This window comes from Onychomys torridus, chromosome 3, assembly GCF_903995425.1.
Source record: "Onychomys torridus chromosome 3, mOncTor1.1, whole genome shotgun sequence".
Taxonomy (NCBI): Eukaryota; Metazoa; Chordata; class Mammalia; order Rodentia; family Cricetidae; genus Onychomys; species Onychomys torridus.
The window spans coordinates 155,035,992-155,058,470 of NC_050445.1; the positions used below are offsets into that span (position 1 = coordinate 155,035,992).

General features: G+C 40.2%; 1 protein-coding gene across 6 annotated transcripts in view; it reads right to left on the minus strand.

Annotated features, from left to right (window-relative positions):
* Sox5 (SRY-box transcription factor 5) overlaps positions 1-22,479 on the minus strand; it is a 627,114-nt gene that overhangs the window by 97,136 nt on the left and 507,499 nt on the right. For all 6 annotated transcript variants that reach the window (XM_036181267.1, XM_036181271.1, XM_036181266.1 and 3 more), the window contains exon 8: positions 10,894-10,982. In XM_036181267.1, coding sequence (XP_036037160.1) covers positions 10,894-10,982 — 89 coding nt within the window. The remainder of the gene's footprint in view (positions 1-10,893; positions 10,983-22,479) is intronic.

A 22,479-nucleotide genomic window follows, 5' to 3' on the forward strand; every position in this document is an offset into this window, starting at 1 on the left:
CCCTTACAAAAAGCTATCATTTCCACTCACATCTTATAGACAAGGAAAGTACACAGAAGTCTGATGGCCTTCCCGAAGCCAAGTTTTAGTCATGAGCAATCTTAACATGAGACAAAGATATGCAGGTAATACACTCAGTCATTCAGTTATAGTATGGAGGATATACCTCTTAAAACACTGACCTAAAGATGGCTCCTCAGTATGACAAAGCAGTAATTCTAACCTTCGCTTTCCCCCTTCAAACTTGTGTAGCTTTGCGCCTTTCCTGGATCTCGCAATGTAGACCAGGCTGGCCTCGAACTCACAGGCTGCCTGTCTCTGCCTCCCCAGTGCTGGAATTAAAGGTGTGCACCACCACCGCCTGACCATATTTCTCTGCCTTAATTGTTAAGAATTGAGGAGGCTCTCATCCTAGGCTTTTGAGGTACATTAATGCAGCCTCTGTATTCCAGATGTGTGCTTGTATATAGCCACAGGAATAATTCTCATCATATTCAATAGTTTTGTGATACCAACCAAAACCACCCAGCAGCTGCTGATCTTAGGAATATCTGTCCTCATTTGGATTATTCTTCCCATTTCCAGTGGTAATTGTGATCTTTGTAGACCTTTACACCCAAGGTTGCATTTGAGTTCATAAATATTCCTTGGCTTTAAAGAATACTAATGGTAGCCAGGAGATGGTGGCGCATGCCTTTAACTCCAGCACTCAGGATGCAGACCCAGGTGGATCTCTGTGAGTTTGAAGCCAGCCTGGGCTACCAAGTGAGTTCCAGGAAAAAGGCCCAAAGCTACACAGAGAAACCCTGTTTTGAAAAACCAAAAAAAAAAAAAAAAAAAAAAAACCACAAAAAAAAACCTAATGGTACAAACTAAACTGCCAGTTTCGCTGAATAACACATTTCTAAGATAAACATACTTTGCTCTCTTTACATAGAGCCAAAATTCAAACATTAAGTAGTTCTCTTTTTTCTTGATAAAATTAAAGCTTTTAAAATTACAACAAATTGCTGTTGTTCTTGGGATATCTAACATTATCTTTGAGCCTAGACATCTTTGTAGAGTCCAGAAATGAAATGCAGAAACATTAAAGTCACTTAAACAAGTACTGATACCCAAGACACCAGCATGGAGTTGTTACCAGAACCCTGACCCTGAGTAACAGCCCTAGTATCTTACCATCAGCCATGGTAAAGATTCAACTATAATTTTGAAATTAGCTACATGTTTACTTGATCATAATAAAGACGGATCTGTAGAAGTGCTTGTAGTGATATTGCTTTTAGCATCTTAGACACTTTGAAATCACTACTCTCATTGTCCAGATGACAAGCACCTCTGGAGACCCTGGGAGTGGTACTAACTCCAGAAGCACAGCCTAACAGGTTCTTCCTTAAAGGATGCTTCAAAGCTGCTGGGTTTTGACTGGATCCCATGTGGGCTTGGAAAAGTCAGAGCAAGTGTTGGCCACATTTCTCCTGGTCTGTTAGCATATGTTCTTCAGTGTGCAAGATGTCTGTGCATATAATTTAATTGTTGTGGGTTTTTCCCCTCTATTAATACATATGCAAATGCTTGCTCCAGCAGCTATGGTATTTAGTCCTCTGTGTGCTTCTGTCTGTCTGCTCTGCAGGGTCAAAGAGAGAGGAAGCAAGAGAATTCAGCCTTTCTATCCTGTGAGAAAATTCACTCAAGCAGAGAGACAGTCTACTAGAGCTGCAGTTGAAATGGGAAGTCCCTTGATCCAATGGGAATAGCAGTGGTCTAAATGCTAACCGTGGTAGTTAGGTAATCCATTAGAAAATCTCACACAAAAACTTGAACATGGAAACACACCCATTCCTTGTAATGAGACCTAACAGGATCTACACTGCACCTAGATCTTTCCATCTGATTACTTTTTCTTGACCTTTCTGGATCTTTGTGTTCACCCTCTTGGCTAAATGCCAAATGTCATGCTTAGTCCCTCTCAGCCCTGAGTCCTCTGAAGTTTTTATCGGTGTCTTATCATTATTATTGACTTCTTTCAAAGGTTGGCAGGGTTTAAATAAAACGATGAACTCTGGAGTTTTGTTTTGTCTTAGTCCATACATATATACCTTGGTGAAGCTCTGTCATCCAGAAATTGACGCTGCTCTAGCCTCAACAGCTGCCCAGATTTCAGCTCCTGTCACGTGGGCTTCTCTAACTAAGGCAGCTTATGTGGGTTCCTGCATCTCAGTGAAAACAGGTCCCTGATACCACAGGAGCTTCTCTTCTCGTTTATGACAAATTGGAATTTTGAGCCTTAACATTCCGAAAATATTCTTCTGAATTTTTGAAATAGTTGTAGTAAAATTTTTAAAGTTTAATTAATTCAATAAGAATTCTTGATTGAGGACTACTTGCTTATTTTGAGCAAAATATGACTGTCCAAAAATCCCAATCTTTGCTTCCTTCTGCTTATCACTATTAATCATTGGTTGGAGTTGGTATTTTTGGCTTCCTATAGGTAGAACAGGTGGTAACCGTCTTTTGGCCAAGACAGATACAGTATTTATAAAGTGAGAAGAAACTGGATAAATATTTCCTTCTAATTTCAAATATTAGAAGTCTAGCTTTAAAAAATAGAAATAGGACAGTACAGTATAACTACTATTAAAAGATTCATGATGCTCATTAAGTAAAATGCAAATTAATGAGAATGAATAGGAAAAAATAAATGCTAGATTGAAGTCTGTTGCAGGCATTAGATTTTATTAATTAGGAACAGACAATTCACTTAGCTGATTTCATCTAGGCACAAATGTCCCAAAATTCTGTATTAGCTTTATTTTGTGTAAATAGCTAGACTTCATTTTAAATATAGAAATCATGCTAGGTTAATTTTGTTTATAAATAAAAAACCACCTTCTTTAAAAAGAACTGAGATCATAAAGAAGAATGTATGAATCACTTAATTGCACATGGAAAGAGAAAGGTATTTAGACAAAAGGAATTAAAAAAAGAAATCAAAGGAGACAGAGAGAAAACAGGTCAAGTCAGTATATAGGAATGCTAATTGGCTAGTTACTGTTTTGATATATATATCCATCTATTATTTGGACACAGTTTACATCAGTGTTGCCTTGGCAAGATGAGCCATACCGTGTCACATAAAAGCACCTCCAGCATATGTATTCTTTGTGCGTCTGTGCACATTTTAGCATATAATATAGGAATGATTAGATGTTGCAACCTTTCGTCTCTCATTGGTAAATTATAATGACTTGAAAAGAATTAGACAATTGCCCTAAGTATAAGCACACAGTGTTTATGCAGCAGCCCACTATGATGCCAAGGTAAGGGGAGGAACAATCAGCAGAGGCAGAGCTAGCTAGAGCTTTCTCATACCCTAAGTGTCTTCTAATAGAAACTAAAATAACCACCAAGTCCCCTGGTGGTTAAGTACAATTTGCTTCAGAAATTAATCCTATGTTGCATTATTTTGTTGGAAACTGTTGTAACCCTCAGCATGTGATAGATGCTTAGCACTTGACATTTGCTAGGCATCCTTTGGGTTCCTTGAGGTGCAGTGCAGCCAGGAGGAGGTGCTGTCCTGGGGCGGAGCACCATTTCCAGGAGACAGACAAGGAGTCAGATGAGAACATGGTTGAAGGTGTCTGCAGATGAGTGCAAAGAGGAGCTTCAAGTGGGGTGTGTAAGCCCCTCAAGCCACTCGAGTGGCCAGGCCCCTCCCCTGAGGACCTCTAACTATCAGGTTCCACCCACAGAACACTTTAACTGCCTTAACTGCTGGACCCTGCAACCATCCTGCAGAGCAAAAAGCCCAATCTCCGGACATGAAATCCCACCAATCTCCACCCTGAAAAGTTCCAACCTCTTCCCAAGAAGCTCTGTATAAGCCCTCTATCCTGTTCAGTTTGCTGCTGTTTCTTGCTTGAGTAGAGGCAGCCACCCTCCTGGTGTTTTCCCCCAATAAATCTCTTGTGTGAGGTTTGTTGTGCAGTGTGACCATGTGGTATTCCTTGGCTTCCAGCTGTCAGGATACCTTTGTATCCGAGCTCCAGTGCTTACAGGGTGTCACCAGGAATATTGGTTTATGATTTAAACAGTGTAGTAATGTAGATCTCAGACGGATTAAGCCACACCATAAAGTAAAAGAAGGTGAGAGTGAGTATTCCAGGTAAAGAGAAGTCGGGTAGAAGGAAGAGCTTCTTGGAAACTTGAATGCTAAGAGTCTGTTTGACAAGTCAAGGGACAGAGGAGAGACCTGGGGTAGATGGGGCAGGCCTAGTTGTTTCAAGAAAGGTTACAAATTAATTTTTGCAAATACCATCGTGTCAACCATGATGCCAACCACATACAGTGATTTTCAAACATTTTACTAAGAATGTTTTTTAAAATAAAATATTAACATGATCTTATGAAATTAAAACTATTTTTCTATTCTTATGTATGTCAAAATTGTTCATTTGATTTCTTTTTGTATTTATTATTCCTTATTTTTAAAAGATGGAGATTATATAGGAAACCATTAGCACTGAGCTTAGTTTTATTGTATTGCAGGTTAGTAATATAAGAAAAATCAAATAGTTTATTGAAATTGTAATGCTAACTTTTATTCTTCCCCTCTCTATGTAACATGTGTGTATTGAGTTCAAAACACACAGAAAGCACTTGGTGAAGCTCAAATAATGTCAGCCACTGACATCTGGATTTTGTTTGGTAGAAACCAGTACGCTGGCTAGTTTATGTCAGCTTGACACAAGCTAGAGTCACTGGAGAGGAGGGAGCCTCAATGGAGAAAATGCCTCCATATAATCAGGCTGTAGGCAAGGCTGAAGGGTATTTTTTTTAGTAGTGACTGATTCCAGGGACCCAGCCCATTGCAGGTGGTGGCACCCTGGGCAGTTTGTCCTGGTTTCTATACAAAAGCAGACTGAGCAAGCCAGGAAGTGGCAAGCCAGCAAGCATCACTCCTCCATGGCCTCTGCATCAGCTCCTGCCTCCAGGTTCCTGCCCTGTTTGAGTTCCTGTCCTGACTTCCTTTGATGATGAACAATGATGTGGAAGTGAAAACCAAATAAACCCTCTCCTCCACAACTTGCTTTGGTCATGGTATTTCCTCAAGCAAAAATAACCCTGTGTAGGACAATAGGTAGTAGAAGTTAGAACATACCCTACAGCTGCCTTAATACAGTCTTTCCTAAAGAATAAGTGTTTTCACATAAAACCTGATGGGTAAGTCTGAGTTGGCTGGGTGAATGAGATGGATACTCTATATTGACAGTTTGATAAGATTTAGAATCATGTAGGAAATATACCTTGGGGAATGTTTCTGAGGGAGTGTCAAGAGAAGATTAACAGCAGAGAGACAATTCCATGGCTAACAAAAAGAAAAAAGTCAGAAAGCTAGATGGACATAAACTTTATCTCCTTGTGGTCTGCCAAGATATGAGGATACAGCCTCATGCTCCTGCCATGACAGTCCCAAGCTTCACCATGATGCTTTCCTGCCATGATGAACTGTATCCCCTCAACTGGGAGCCAAAATAGATGTCCCCTTCTTTCAGTTGCATCTGGTCAGGTATTTGGTCATAGCAATGAGAAAAATAATGAATACAGTTATCAATGACCTTCAGGAGAATGGAGAAAGAAATGAAGTCATCAGCGAGGCATCCAAGGACTTTAGTAGGAACAAGATGTAAATCAAAAGATCATTCTGATCAATAAAAACAAAATGCACTGAGCTGGCAAGACTGAGCCTGAGACTATTCTAGGGCTGCTAGAAATGAAAGATGAGCTGGCCTCCTGCATTCAGCTATGATGGAAAAAATGGTGGACTCTTGATGTGTTTGGTGGAAGGAACACCCAGTGAAGGGCACTGATGGGGGTCAGAGGTCACATAGCTCAGGATAGCACTCCTGCTTCTAGGTGGAGGAGAGGGAATGAGAACACTCACTGAGACCAGAGAGTGAACAGCTTAGACGTGGGGGAAGACAACCCTTGGGGAGGTCCATCTGGAAATGAGTCCATAGTCTATGTAAACATCTATATCTTCTTCCCTCTACATGGCCAACAAACAGGTGGTCATGTGGCTCAGAACCTTAGAAAAGATGTAGGAGGCATCAGACACAAAGATAGATTTGCTCTAAGAGAAAGAATTTTTTTAAAAAGAGTAATTGGTGTAACATGTTCATTTCATTGTATTAGTAATTGAGATTACTTCATTTCTCTCAAAAGTAAAAGTATTATATGATAATGTTTGAAATATTTTCACTACACAATGAGGTCAGTTTTTATACGAAGTACTTTTTATTACATATGGTAGTGATTGCCAGGGCCACAAAATAATAGCTTAGTAGTAAAAAGGCAGTGTCAGCTGAGGTGTGCCATTATGCTGGTCTTTTCAACTCTTTGTTCTCATAGCTGTCCTTTAAGAATCTGGCTTGTCTCAGAGTGTTATACAAGGCACAGAGTCATATGCACAAGACTATTTCAAAAGAGAACAGGATGGTTAGGTAAATCAAGTCAACAAGAAGTGAAAAGAGATCTTCAGAACTCCTCATTAGATCTAGGTCCTGAAAGTATTTGAACTTGAATCGTGCCAAGGGGTCTGAACCTCAAAGCTCAGGGTCTGAAATGACAGCCCCCCCCCCCCCCCCGTGATTCCCACTGTTCACTGTGGTTCCAGAAAGCACTCAGCAAGTATATGTTACAATTTAGTCTCCAGTTTCTGAGTCAGGGAACCTCTTGAGAGAGCGGGACTCCATAGTTGCAAATAAAATCTCCTGGGCATGGTGAACCAAATGTAATGATTTTAAAACTGTGGAGCTGGAACTCTGTGCTCAAGCTTCCTTCCTTGTTTGTTTTTTTGTTTGTTTGTTTGTTTTCAGACAGGGTTTCTTGGTGTAGTTTTGGTGCCTGTCCTGGATCTCGTTCTGTAGACCAAGCTGGCCTTGAACTCACAGAGATCTGCCTGGCTCTGCCTCCTGAGTGCTGGGATTAAAGGTATGTGCCACCACCACCCAGCTTCCTTCCTTGTTTAAGAGAGCTTCTAACATCTAAGGCTACATTTTGTGACAATAATTAAATGAGATAGTCCTAGGAAATCCTCACCTATGACAGTATGAAATAGTCTCACCAGCAGCAAGCAACATTCGTTGCTATGGCATTTTATTTAAATTAAAGCCATTGTATTTGAACCCAAGGGGAGGGAAAATATCTCAGTTTTGTTTAAGGTTTCTCAACTTTTCTAGTGAGGAACAAGCATAGACTCAGATCAGTACATGTTTGCCAGGGGTATATAAGTAACTCCTCAGCTGTTCTTCCTGCTCCTTCCTCAGCTCGGGATTCCTACTGCTCTCTGGGGAAGAGTGCCCCTGAACTGACCACTCCTCACCCAGAAAATTGGAAACATCAAACAGTAGCAGAGAACAAAAGAAGCAGATAAGCCCACAAGAATCAACTGTTCTTAAACACAAACAGAAACAACAATTGGTGCCATCAGCACTGTAACCATGTTCCCTTTCCTAAAACTTGCCTGAATTGGTTCTCCAATCACTGATCTTGTGCGTCCTGCCTCTGCCTCTTTCTCATGTCCTCTTTCCCAACTTCCCAGAGCATTTTATATGTGCGCTGGTATCTAGAGAGCAGGATGAATAGAGAGAAAGCTAGGCCTATGGCTTCAGGAGGGCTTGGTTATGGAGAAGGCACTCTTCTCTCCCTCTGCAAGAGCAGAGGCAGAATTGGAGAACTCAGAAGAAAAGAAAAACCCAAATGCTCTTTATTAACTGGTTGGCTGAGAAGTTACAAAACCTAAAACCTCACCACTTGAGGTGGAGGAACATGAGAGAGTTCTAAAGAAAACATGACTGGACAGATTGGGAGTGTGTAACTATAGGGAGAACTTGTGTTCTGTTGGGGAGTTTTCTTGAGTTGGAATGGTTTGATGGAGAAAGGTGGGATGCTTGCTATAAAATGTGGTACCATCACAGTCCATAGGGAACACAGAACAGAGCCTCAACCAAGCACTTCAAGCTGTCTGTGAAGGAGCATGAGGTAGGAAGCAAGGGGTAGAACCCTTTCTACCCAATGGCTCTTGTCAACGGGGAATGGGGGATGGTGGATGGGGGGTGGGGGCAGGTCCCAACCAAAAGAAGGTGGGATACCCTTACTGATAGACCCATCCATCTCAGTTTACTGGGAAACTAATCAATGCCCAAGAAATCATCATCCTCAGCTTCACCACAGGTGGTGTGAGTGCTTAAGAAGAAAATGTGTAAGTGGTCTCTTTCTTCATTTCTGGTCTCTAGAACTGGGTTTCTGACCTAATAGTGGCCAGGTAGATGCTGAGATGTGAACTAGACAGATGAATGAAGTTTCTAGCGGGCTGAATTCTAATCCCTGGAAGGGAACAAGGAGTCTACTGAAGACATTGTAAAGAGATGGACAATGGAAACTAACAGTTTTCAAAGCAGAGTTTGGAAAGCATTAAAACTGGTTCCTGTCTTACATTCTGCGCAGACAGAGCATTTCAGAAACAGATTTTTCCAGTGGAGGTGGATGTACTGTAAGTGTTAAGACTTTTGTAGATGACTTGTCTCAAACCCGTCAGGAAAGGTCTATAGTGGGGATGGGGAGGAGATAACAGTTGTCTTCATAGGTGTGGAGCAGGATGAAGCTGAAAGATTTACAGGCTGTGCAGCAAAGATGCATTTTTTTTTTTTTGCATGTAAATACTGTCCCCCCCACCTTTTCTTGTAATTGCAAAATTAAATTATATGCATATGTTTATGGAACTACATTTATGAGTACTCACAGCTTTCTGTGAAGATGTTTTGATGGCCAATTTTCTATTACAGTACAATTTCTAATATCACAGTAACAGTTATTTGGGATCCTAACTAAAATTATAAACTTTAATGGATATACAACCACTTACATGGAAACCTTTCATAGGCCATATGAGGATGCATACCTGTAATTCTTCCAAGAATGAGGTAGGAGGATTACATATTAAGAGCATACAGAGCAGTTTAGGGAGGAGGGTAACATGTTCAAGACTAGACCCAGCAACTCAGGAAGGAGTGGGACATGTTCAAGACTAGACCAAGAAACTTAATAAGACCCCATTATCAAGGGAAAAGTCATGGATTTTGCCCTGCTACCGATTAAATCATGTTTACAGAAAGAGCAAACCGTTTGGTATCAAACACTTTCCTTGACTCTCAGTAAAGAAACTCATACTTTAAATCTTGAGAAATACTGAAAATATCAGAATGGAAATCAAACTTAATTTATGTCAAATATTCTAATATGTCTTTACAGGAAAAGCAGCTTAGAGGCTGAGCAATGCTACTCTGTAGTGGAGGACGGAAGCAGGACTCAGTAGGCACTTCCATCTTGTGGTCACTTTCTCTCCCCAGTGATTCCCAGCAGGTGGAAACTCGCAACTTTTATTCTAAATCTCAAATCCTTATGTTTCCACATTCAAATCAGTTGTAGAGGCCACCCTTCCTTTTTCTTTTTATTCCTCTATTCTTTTCATGCCCTTTTTTAAAAAAAGTCTTTTCTTCTAGTTTTATTATGAAAGACATTTTCTATTACCTACAAGCATAGACGTTTTCAATGTCAGGTAATATAAGCCGTTCTTGGAAAAAGTTAGAAAAAATATTTTACCCATAACAAATATAGACAATGAGAATATCTTTGCATGTCTGGTGTCTTACTGATCACAACCCCTTTCCCACATTGTTGTTATTCCCCAGATACCACCAAAAAGGGTAACAAATGTTACAGTAATTTTACTGTCCTCACAGCTCCAACACTTCCAGTGAATTCCTAACTCAAAGAGACAGTTTTTCATGGAAAAGACTAACTAGGGGTGGATGTTATGATCTCTAAAAAACAGTCTCTCAGCTTTCCCACTGGTATCTCCTTCTGCTAATCTCCAGTATTTTGACAAATTGGCATGTTCATCAGCTGTACCCAGTTCTTGGGATAATACAAAACTCTATCTATACTAATACTGTCCACGGCAATTCACAATCATGGATACAACTCAACTGTTTGAAGTATGTCTGTAGGACCTCTGGCTTTGTGTAATGTGTTTCCCAAGCTTGTAAAACGGCTCTCCAAGAGGAGATAGAACCAAGTATTAGCTTATCATCTGTTCTCACTAATTGCATAATTCACAGTTTCACAATAATGGGGCATATGGAATATTTTATGAGGCACCTATTCAGAGATTAAGACAAGGAAAGTTCCCTCTAGTAAAATCGTATTGATTCTTTTTTCAACCTCAGAGACATGATTTCTAAAATCACTTGGGCCTCTGGTAAGGTTATCAACTTTCCAGGCTGTAGTGGAAATATATAATCTGAAGGCAAAAAGGTCTCTATTAGGAAGTCAGGATAAACTCAAGCTCAAATGGACACCCACTGACTTTGGTCTACTCTTCCTTGCTTGTTCAAATGATCTGCCAGTAAGCAAGGAGAACAAATGGTTGTGGGTACTTTACTAACACCAGGCATCATCAATGATTTTAAATAAAACTCTATTTCAGTTGCTTTGGAGCATGGGTATGGTTAGGTGACTCTGACAACCTGTTAGTTGTTCGTGGAGACCATTCTATGACAAAATCATGATGCTTATCAACAACAACAAAACCAAAGCTCACACTGTTAAACTTTACCAGGCAATGGCAAAATATAAGTGATATTTAGTTCAGAGCACACAACCCAAATTGATAATAACCTTTGGGTTGAGGATCAGAACAAAAAAAATGTAAAAACAAAACAGATGTGTGACGGAAATCTCAGTCCTCAGTTGTAGCTTGTGCTAACAGGATAATGGCTGTCTTCTGCGTTTATTTAACCCCTGCCTCCCCTGCATTGTCTCCAGACTTACCTGCAGCTGGAGTGGGCCTAAGCCTGGTGTCGCTGCAGCAGCAGCAGCTGCCATGGTGGTTGGGATCAGCTGAACAGGGTAAGGGTCACCTAAGTAAGAGAATAATAGAGGCGTCAGCACCTTTTATCTCCTCTCCACCTGCAAATTAAACTCCTGCATTCACTCTTTCCAAAAGCCTGCCTTTGTGTGCCTGGCTGGGGCCTAATGAAAAGCTCTATTGTGTAGCCTTTTACCAACACTCTTCACAACCCTGGCTGAGAGAGGAATGTGAATAAAAGGAGCAAGCAATTAAGGCTGAAACCTCATCCTTTTTTCATGATGTATTTAGGAAAATGGGGGGTTGGGGGGTGCATGGTTCAGAGGCTGTGCTTGGACACACACACACACACACACACACACACACACACACACACACACACACACACACACCACTGCAGTCTTGATGGAGCACAGCAAGTCCTTCTGCGCAAACTTTTCAGTCTTATCATAGATGGAACTTAACTAAACTCACTTTCACTTTAACGAGCTAAACACCAAAGATTTAAGCCATTAGCTAATCTTTTGAATGTTGTATTATGACCTGAATTCAAATAATCTCTTTAATAGGTTGTAAACAAATTCAGAATCAATAAACATTTAATGTTTGTTCTTTCTTTCTTTCTTTCTTTCTTTCTTTCTTTCTTTCTTTCTTTTTTGACATTATAGAGAATATTGACATCTTTACTTTCTGGAGATAGATGTTGACAAAAGTATATTTTAAAGGCAACAAACAAATGAATTGATCTTTCAAAATTGTATCTTAAAAATATGGTCCAAAATTCATCTAGTTTTTCTCATCATATATTCCATAAAAATGCAGACACTAGATGTATAAATGGATTATTTTGTGTATTTTTGAGGCAGATATAGAAATATTTGCTTAATAAGAGGTAAAGCAGGTACTGTGCTTAGTGGCCAACTGTGTGTTAATAATGTAATCAACAGTACACATTAGTTAACCATTGGACATATGATATAGCAAGAAATTGAAAGTAATGTCTATAAGAACAAATTTTCTAATATATTAAACTGGTTTTAGAAATTGAATATGTGAAGACAGGTGTCTATAAACCCCACCTCAGGAACTTGAGGCAGGAGGACCTGCAATGTATGGCCAGTAGGACTACACAGTGAGACCCTGTTTCAATAAACAAGCAAAAATGAATTCATGAAAGATCCTGTTGAAGAATGCATAAACAGTGTTAAGATAAGTTGGTTGAAAACACTGAGTACCTGAGGTAAATGGTAAACACTGCTCTTGGCATTGGAAGGTAAACATTGAAAATGTCTAACATAAACATGAGAGCTTATTAGGAATGTGGGGAAGTTCAAGTTGTAGGCTTCTGGAGAGGCCCCCCAGGAGCATGTTCACAGAGTCTCACATCTTTGTTTCACCAATTTTCTTAATTTTATACTTAGCTGTGATTTTGTGCTATAATAAATATCTTGTACTGGCATGGAGATTTTTGTATAGATAATGTTTTGTATTTTTATTCTAAAGATAATATTCTAGGTTTGTTTCTCTTATTGTGATGAACAGCCTAACAAAAAGCAGCTAGGAGAATGAAGGGCTTATTTGGATTTCAATTCCAGGTTACCTTCCCTCATTGAGGCAGGAAATCAAGGCAGAAACTCAAGACAGCTAGTTACATAACACTCATAGACAAGAAGCAGGGAGAACTGAATGTACATACATACCCATGCTGCCTGCTTGTTTGTTCAGTTAGATTTCTATAGAGTTCAGGGCCTTGCCTAGGGAATGTTCTAGCCCACAATGGGCTGAATCTTCTACAGCAATCAACAATCAAGACAATAGCACAGGCCAATTTGATTTAAATAATTCCTCAGGTAATATAGGTTGTGTCATGTTGACAGTTAAAACTAACAATAAAGTATATCACCCAAAAGTATCTATGTGTTCCAGGCTTCAAACAGAGATGGATCTCTGGAGATTTGCTTTTTCTGGGGTTTATAGTTGATATGGGCTGGGAAAGTAAAAAAAAAAAAAAAAAAACAAAACAAACAAAAAAAACATATAAAATATAACATTTAGTAAGGAAATACACAATTCTGTAAACATATATTGGGTCCCCCAAATCTTGTCTAAGAGATCAAAGAAACCTCTGGAAAAGTCATGTTTAATTTGAATTTGAATTACGGAAAATCTATCTGGGGACAGGTGAGAAAGAAAGGTATTCCAGGCAGAGAGAGGATGTTCATGGAGACTTGGCATACAGTAGAAGTCTCATACCATGATCTAGGTCCAGAGTGGCTATACAACAAAACGGGGGCTGAAATAGAGGTGAACAGGGCTGTAGAGGGGCCAGTTGGTAACTTATTCTTCAGGGTTCTATAAGCAAATATTAAGACATCTAAGTTTATCCTATAGAGGAAAGTGAACCTCAAATGTGAAGAAGAGAAAGAACTAAGATTCCTTAACCAGTGAGTGGAAGCCACAGAAGCTGACTTCTGTGTAGCAGGTGGCAAGGCATGGACAAGGGGTGGAACTTCAGAGTGGTGGAGGGGGAAATCAGCTTTGGAGGGGCACACACAACTGACAAGGATGTTGGCTGTTTTCCTGACAAGGCAGGGACTGGTTCCAGGGTGACTTCCAGAGTTTCCACTCCAACACTGACAGAAGACAGGGTCTATTTATTGGGCTCATTGCAGGCAAGAAATGAGATTGCCATGCTAGAGTAGGAGGCTGAGGGAGTTCCATGAAGGAATAAGAAAATCTGTTTTGGTGTTTGTGTTCCGAGCTTGGAGAGAGGTAAGCATCCATCTGATTCTGAAGCTATAAGCCCTGATAACATCAGCTAGGAGTAAACATGGTTGACAACAAATCTCCAAGTAAACAGGTGCTAGGATTGAAGTAGATTAACATTTATAATCTAAAGGGATTGTTGAGGCCTCTGTAACTTTAAGAACAAGTGGGCAATGGTTGCTTTTAATTGTTAACATGACCTGGAAAGAAACTGTCAATGTGAGAGAAACCTGGTCTCTGGGGCAGAGTGATGGCTAGCTCGGTAACACTAACTGAAGCTGGACAAGCCAGGCTGACATGTAGGTTGTACCATTTCCTGGGTTTGGATCCTGGATTGTTTAAGAGTGGAAAAGGCGAGCCAGGGAGGAAGCATGTGCACATTTATCCTCTCTCTGCCCTTGATTGTGGGGGTGGCTAGTTGCTTCAAGTCTCTGCTGCCTTGACTGCTCTGCCATGAGAGACCATGTACTGTGAGCTAATGTAACTCCTCCAAGTTGGTTTCCTTAGGGGATGCTATCACCACAACAGGGAATGGCAGGAAGACATTCTGGGAACTGTTGACTATTGGAAGGAAAATTGGGGATAAGATGAGGCCTACAGAAATGGGACTGGGACTGGGACCAGGTCTCACTGGAGAGAAGCTGGAGAAAACTGACACTGAGTGAATGTGGTCAAGCAAGGGTAGGAGAAAGGGGGAGGGTAGGAAAAAGGGGGAGGGTAGGAGAAAGGGAGCTGGAGGCAACTGTGTGGGGGGCTGCTTCTTAAAATGTGACTTTCCCTTAGTGGAGGCCACATCACCTAAGAATTGTGCAATTCCAATTGTACCCTGAATCCAATGCACCAGACACTCTGGGAGAATCCCAATGACTCTTAATTCCTGGTATTTCTAGTCATGTGATCCCTCTCACCTACAGTGTGGGATTATCCTCAGATGCACAGAACAGGATAAACTTTACTTGTCAGGGAGAGTTACAACACACTCCCTGAAGAGGCACCCACCCCACCCCTGCCCCAGCCAGCACACAACTGTCTTCAAGAGCTGTCCAATGTCAGGATGCCTAAAGCCTGCTAGCTACCGAAGAACAGAGCTTAGAAGTGGATTTTCCCAAATCAAGGTTGGTGATAATTGTCAAAGATCCTGAGCTTTGGGCACCAGTGTGGCTGAATTAGGGTGAAGGTTGGTTGTCTAATGGCACCTAGCTTTGGGAAAATTTGTTAAATCAGAAGCAGTATAGCTTCTGAATCAGAATTTAAATTTTCATGGGATTCCCAGGTGACCTGCAAGCATCTTCACCTTTGAGAACTGCTGGAAGAGACAATGCAGAAGTAGTATGACCAGGAAGGATTTATGTTTAAAGAGATAAATACATGCAAACATTATAGCAGGCTAGTCTGCTAACAAGGAACATCCTGTAAAGTCAGGCAAACATGAGACAAGGGGAGGGGCAGATGATGTCATATGCTTGGGCTTTACTGCCATTTGGTATTATTAATTGCTTAGTCTATATGACACCAATTCAATGGAGGGAAGTTGAAATGTTTAAAATTGGAATTACATTTGTACAAAGTAGCTAAAATGGTAAACATTATAATCAGATGGTTATTAGAATTGATCATGTAAATGCTTACAACACTGTAATTCATCTGTATTCCTCATTTAATGAACACAATCTTAAAATTAACTAAAGCACTCATGTACAGGCTCTGGTGCTCTTCACAGTGATAACTCATTTATATAATTTACTTCCCCTGTTGTAAATTAATCAATTAATAAGCACTTGCAACACCCACCATGTGATTAGGAATCTGCTGGGTGCTATGGGAGACACACACAATACAATTAAATAAATCTGGGTCTCTAGTCATTGTACATTAACCTTTCCTATCCAGGAATGTGTTTGAGTTGCACAGGCCATTGCTGAGTGCTATGGGAGTTATAGGCGGGTGGCTTCTAGGGTTTAGGCTTTATAGACTAGTTAAAGGGGGAGATAGGAGTCAGTGTGGCTTTGGGGACTGTCAGAGGGTCGGGGGCAAGGAGCAGGCCTTCAAACCTATATCAGAACATGAGTGCGATGCTCAGACTGGGAACAGACATACAGCCTGACTGGTGATCCATGGAAAAGAGCAAAGACTAGAGACATTTTTCACGCTCCATTATCCAAGAGTTTGCATACACAGACCTGGAAAGGCAACAGGCAAGGAAAGAGCATCTGGCCAGGGTGGGTGGTTCCTGCCTGTAATTCTAGCAGCTGTGAGGCAGAGGCGAGCATCAGTTCTAGGCCATACTGGGCTATATAGCGAATTTCAGTCTAGCCTGAGCTACATAGCAAGACCCCGTCACAAAAAAGAAAGAGAGAGAGACAGAAAGAAAGAAGAAGATAGAAACTCAGGTTTAACAATATCACTAGAGAGATTAAGTAACAGGTAGACTTGATGACCTAGATACATTTCAGAAACTCAAGCTCCCAAGTACATTTGGATGGGAATGCACACTTGCAAAGGTGGTTTTGATTTCTCTACCACTACCATCTAAAGAGTAATAAGCTCTATGCTTATGTAAAGGTCACAATTTAAGATCTAGACTAGTCTGTAACATCTTTTAAAAATGTACACATCATATTATTATTTCTATTCCTTACATTCATGACAATAGTCACAGTTTCCTTTCTTTATCTTTGTATATAAGCAAATGTTGTGTGCATATCATATAGTACATATGGAAATGTATGAAACAATCATAAGCAATAAGCAATTTGTATGTGTGTGCTATGGGCTGAATTAATTGTGTAACCTCTGTTGATGTGGTGAAGCCCTAATCCTTGGTACCTCAGTATGGCTATCACTGGACTTCCAGAGATGAATAAGTAAAATGCATTTGCTGATAGGCCTTAATATAAAAGGAATCCATTCTTTAAAATTAATTGGTTTTGTGTGTGTGTGTGTGTGTGTGTGTGTGTGTGTGTGTGTAAATGCGCAAGCCATAGTATACACACTGCAGTCAGAGGACAACTTTTGTGAGTCAGTTTTTGTGTTCCATGTTGTTAAGGCAGGGTCTCTCTTGCCCTCTGTGCTACACACTCCAGGCTAACTGGCCAGTAAGCTTCTGGCTGATGCTCCTGTCTCTACCTTCCAACTCACCTCAAGAGTGCTGACTACACGTGAGGATGGAGCACCCAGCATGGGTGAAGGACTAAACTCAGGCTAGCGGGCTTATGCAGCAATAGTTTTGTGCTCTGAGCCATCTCCCTACCTTGACAGGAGTCCTTATAGGAAGAGGGCATTAGGACACATCTATACATCCTGGGGAGAGCAAAGGAGAATATGGAGGGAAGGTAGCCCCATGCAGGTCAAAGAAAGAGGCTCTGAAAGACCTGCCTTGTGCCGAGTGGTGGTGGTGCATGCCTTTAATCCCAGCACTCGGGAGGCAGAGGCAGGTGGATCTCTGTGAGTTCGAGGCCAGCCTGGTCTCCAAAGCAAGTTCCAGGAAAGGCGCAGAGCTACACAGAGAAACCTTGTCTCAAAGAACCAAAAAACAAACAAACAAACAAACAAACAAACAAAACAAAAACAAAAAACAAAAAAAAACAAAAACAAAACAAAAACTGCCTTGTCTCTAAGATCTCCTACAGCTGTGAGGAAACTTCCTGTCTAAGCCAACAAGAGGGGGACATTTCACTATAGAATGCAATACTGGTCTAAGGGTGCTGTGTATAATGGGCTTGTTACTTAAGGGAATGGAGGACAATGAATTTTAGGAGCAGAAATGAGTGAAGTATTAACAACTATTGTGTATTGACAGTCACAGACAGCTTCTAAAATATACACATATGATCATAAGCAGGACTTCAACACATTTCAGAAGCATTCTGTCCAAGGAACCACACCATAGTGGCTGTGTTCACCCAATGTTAAATTCAGACATTGTACCATCTCTACCTCGATATTATTTTTTTCAAGCCCAAAATATTCAGAGCTAAATATGTTGAAAACTGCCCCAAGTTCAGAAATAAAGAGAAATATAGTTGCTGAGAAATGTCCTAATGTAGCATATAATTCTTTATTAAGAAAACTCAAAATATATTTTACAAACATGCCATGCTTTGAAGTGGACTTGGGGTCTATGAGAATTCATAAATGGCAAATTGATCAGAAGCTATCAGAAGAGAGAGAATAATTTTCTGGAAAGAAATACTGTCACTCATTCAAGCCATCCCTCAATTAACTGGTCCAAGAAAATATTGGCTTATTTTGTAAATACCTCATGAGGAACATAGTGAATAGCAAATAATGGAAATTCTGACTTTTAGAGTCCGATCATGTATGTTATTCAAACAGACTTTCAACTACTTGAAAGTCATTTCTTTTATTTCTTTCTCAGTTTTTAACCATTTGAACAGTTTTTCCCTCGACCATTCCAAAGTTAATTTTCTTATTTCAACTCCAAGACTGGAAAATTTTAGTTCAAAATAAAACTTTTTATTAGGTTAAAAAATACACCAAGGCCTAGCTAGCTTCCTTAACTGTGGGTCACAAGCCCACATGACATCAGGTATCTGAGTGTGGGCGTTATAAGGAAATACGCAAGGGTGAACGGCTTCTGAGGACACAATGTCCAAAGTTAATTCAGCATCAAACACTTCAGGAACCCACTGCCTTGTGCTGCATCATGTGTTAATCGTGTGGGCTCCCAGAAGGCTGGGTTCTGACTACATAGCATCTGCACTCACTGTACACAACCCACTGTAGGCCGAAAACACTTCAGATCAGCCTTAAAGATTTCAGCATTTTCCCTCTATTTACAACCCCCTTTTCTCCCATGGAAAATAATGATTTAATTTTGGAAAATAAAGACTTTCAGTACTTCCTTACTCTCATTCCTCAGCATGCAGAAAATTATTGTATTTTTGGATTAAATTAGATTATTTTATTTTTTAAGAATGCCCTTTGACTTGCTGACATGAGTTTCATAAAGAACCATTAAGTGACTTTTGAGTTGGGATTAGGATGGAATTTTCAACAATTTCATCTTAAAATATTTTATTTTTGTGTATATGTGTGCGCCTGCTAGTCTGCATGTGCACCATGTGTATGCAAAGGCCTACCAAAGCCAGCAGAGGGCACCAAAGCTGGAGTTACAGAGCTGTGAGCCCCCTGCTGTGAGGCTGGGAACCAAACCCAGCTACTGTACCAGTAGTGAGTGCATTCACTACTGAGTGGTGGTGCCAACCCTAAACAGACTTCAACCATGAGGATTATAAAATCAAACTAATCAATCAATTCTGAAAAATTCTGAAGATGGTCTACACCCTGTAGTATCAAATATTTAGCTGAGTTAACTCTTTAAAAATTAACATGTACATTTATATTATTGATGTACAAGTTTGCTTTGTTTTTTTATTAAATGTTAAAATTATATGCATACTATAGAATTACTTTAAAATCAAAATTTTGTTATTGTTTATTATCAGTAAACCTTTGATTTGCATACCTTATTTTACACACTTGTATTTCTGGGGTCATGTGAAATCTTGGATGCAAGAGGGTCACAAGTGGAAAGAATAAAGACTAACATACTTGTACAAGACATGCTAGTCAGAGATTTCATACCACAGCCAAGATTACAGTTTGTCTGGGAAAGCGAACACTGAGGCTGGCATTAACCCCTGCAGAATGCTTGCTGACTATACTGACTCACATATCACCCATCTCTAGTTACGTTATGTAGCCATGCTATATAGAAGACAAGAAAATAATTTTCTCCGAACAGAGTGTTTCAGCTAAGGATTTTGAGGACCAGGTGTGGCCTCTGCCAGGGTTAGGTAAACACATTTGGCAGCATGTCGGCCCAACAGAGAGGCTACTGAGACCTCCAGCTTCACTGAAACACAGTGGTAAATACTTCACCAGCCTGCAGAATTTATTAGATCTTCGTTTTGCTTCCTTGACAACACCAGATTTCTTTCTCTAGGTGCCAGGAAATATGAAAACGAATCATCACACACACACACACACACACACACACACACACACACACACACTATCCTGGTGGCATTTGTGATCAAATTAGGGAACAGTTATGCACACACATGTAAACTGACCTAGTGGTGCTCTGAGCAAAGCAGAAGGGCACTGAAGTTGTTCTAGAAACTTCAGGGTGAGAACTTAGCCTGGGAGGAGACTAGAACAGAGGAAAATGGTTGATTTGAGTGTTCGCAGACAATGGCTATTTTCCCTAAGAGATTGCACATCAGGACCCTTCCAGCATCCACCTTCTATGTCCCTGTCTGCCAGAGTGTACAGGAGCCTCCACCACTTCCTAGAGGCATATTAAACATCTTCTCAGATGTGCACTGCACACACCCTGCTCTGACTTCTCTGATTTCCAGATGGAGAGCTCCGTAGGAGCCTAAGACTAAATGAGGTTTACAAGGGCATCTGAGAAGGGGACCGAAAAGGAAGTAGTTGCTTTGATCCATCCCAAAGGCTGTTGGGAGGATTAGCAATCAATATCTTCTGCTTGTGAGGCTCCGCCACTCACTAGGCAGTTCTCACACAACTCACACTCCTGTATTTGTTACTTCCCACGTGGGTCCATCCTTCTCTATCCATCCAGTACAGGAAGGGCAGTGAGCTGTGTGCCTAAAGCATAGGTAGAACTCAAAGCTCACAGAGCCTTGCGTTTTGCTACACTGGCAGTGGAAGCCAGTGACCAACACTAAGCAGGGTAGTGACATAGCCCAATTTGTGTTCCTGATAGATCAATTTTGTGACTAGAGAGAGATCGATTAGAAGAGGGAGAGGCCAGACAAAGAGATGTTAAACCCACAGCAGAAAATCCAGTGGGAAATGATAACGGCTTGAACTAATCCGGATGGAACAGGAGAGGAAGGGCAGCACCTGCAGAGAGCTAAGCACCAATTAGTTGGCAGAAAAGAGACATAAGAAAACTGAGGTAAGAAGCATAGGTGAGCTTTCCATTTCATTTTGGTGTATGCTTCAGGAAATATCTCATTTTCCTCCTTAGTGGTTTTAAATGTGGGTAGCTAATATTTATTGAGTTTTAAGTTAAATTTAGGTCATTTTACTTATGTGTATATATACACATATATAAAACACACACACATATATAAAACATATAAAACTATGTGTACATGTATATACACATGCATACACATGTGTTCGTGCTTAATCTTTACTGTGAGAGATTAAGAAGTTAGAAACATAATCTAACTGTGGTATTTATCCTTTAAAATTTATTTCATTTTTGTGTGTAAAGGTGTGTATCTGTGTGTGTTTATGACATGTATTTAAGGCACACAGGGAGGTCAGCAGAGGTTGTTGGATCCCCTGACTCTGAATACAGGTGTTTGTGTGTGCATCTCTATGAATCCTATGTGATCTTCATAAATTAGTAAGAGATACAATACATTTAGGAAGAATTCAAAATTGAAAATAGTATAGTCAACTTTTTTATGTAAGAAAAAGGATTAAGTTTTAGAGAATTTCACAGACTAATTTAAAAACATGTAGTTCAATTTTCATAATGGATGGATTGCTTAGTGCTCATTTCACTAATGTGTATCAGCTATAGCTGTGTGAGACACTGAAACACAAAAGCACAATACTTTCTTGCATGATGCTTTCACTTATAAAACCGACACAGGTGAGCATGGGAAGTAAAACACATCAAAATGATATGATTAGCCAGAATGCACACCTGAAATCCTAGCAGCAGGCAGTAGATACAGCAAAACTACCTCGCAAACAGACGGACATCTGACAGGACTGTATGCAACCATGGCCAAGACAGACTTAGTTTGTGTGTTGAAACTGAATCTTCACTGTGAAGAATTAAGTAGTTGGAAACACAGTCTAACAGTGGTGTTTATTTCTTAAGGTTTAGTTCATTTTTTGTGTGAATGGGTGTGTATCTGTGTGTATTTATTGCAGACAAATAAGAGCACATGAGGCAGGTGCCCTGAAGCTAGAGTGACAGATGTTTGTGGTGCTGGAACTGAACTCAGGTCCTACTCAGTCCTCTTAGGGCCCAGCAAGAGCCTTTTACTGCTCAGCCATATTTCAGCCCTGTAACTATGTTGTTTATACTGGAGTTGGAGGCTTCATGATTGAATGCTGGGGAATTTAGGAGACAGGATCCTGTTCATCATGACTCTTAGTGTACTGTCATGTACCACACTACATATGTAGGGATGAGGGCAATTGTCAGATGTGAACCTTTGACCTCAGAACTTTAGAAGCATTAGTCAAAATAAACTTTTGTTCTCCATGACTTTCCCACTCTGCAATGTTGCATTATTAGTAACTGAGAGTAAAATAATAATGGTAGCAGTAAGGACAAGGAGGAGGAGTCTATATAAGCTGGGAATACTTGGGAAAGAGACCATGTTTTTCTTATTAAATATTGCATTTTAGCTCCTAACACACAACATATGGCCAATAAATATGTATTGCATTATATATATATATATATATATATATATATATATATATATATATAAAATAAATGAATAATTATTGAGTGCAAGGGCCAATGGAAACTCAGTGGAGAATGTATTTCTTTGGTAAGTGACTTGCATCTGAGAGACAAGTTGAGAGACTTATAGTTTTACTAGAGTGTGGATGAGTGGATGGGTAGATGGATGTGTGGATGGATGGATGGATGGATGGATGGATGGATGGATGGGTGGGTGGATGGGTGGGTGGGTGGGTGAGTGGGTGATGGGTAGATGGAAATACAGATGCATAGATGCCTTATATGACAC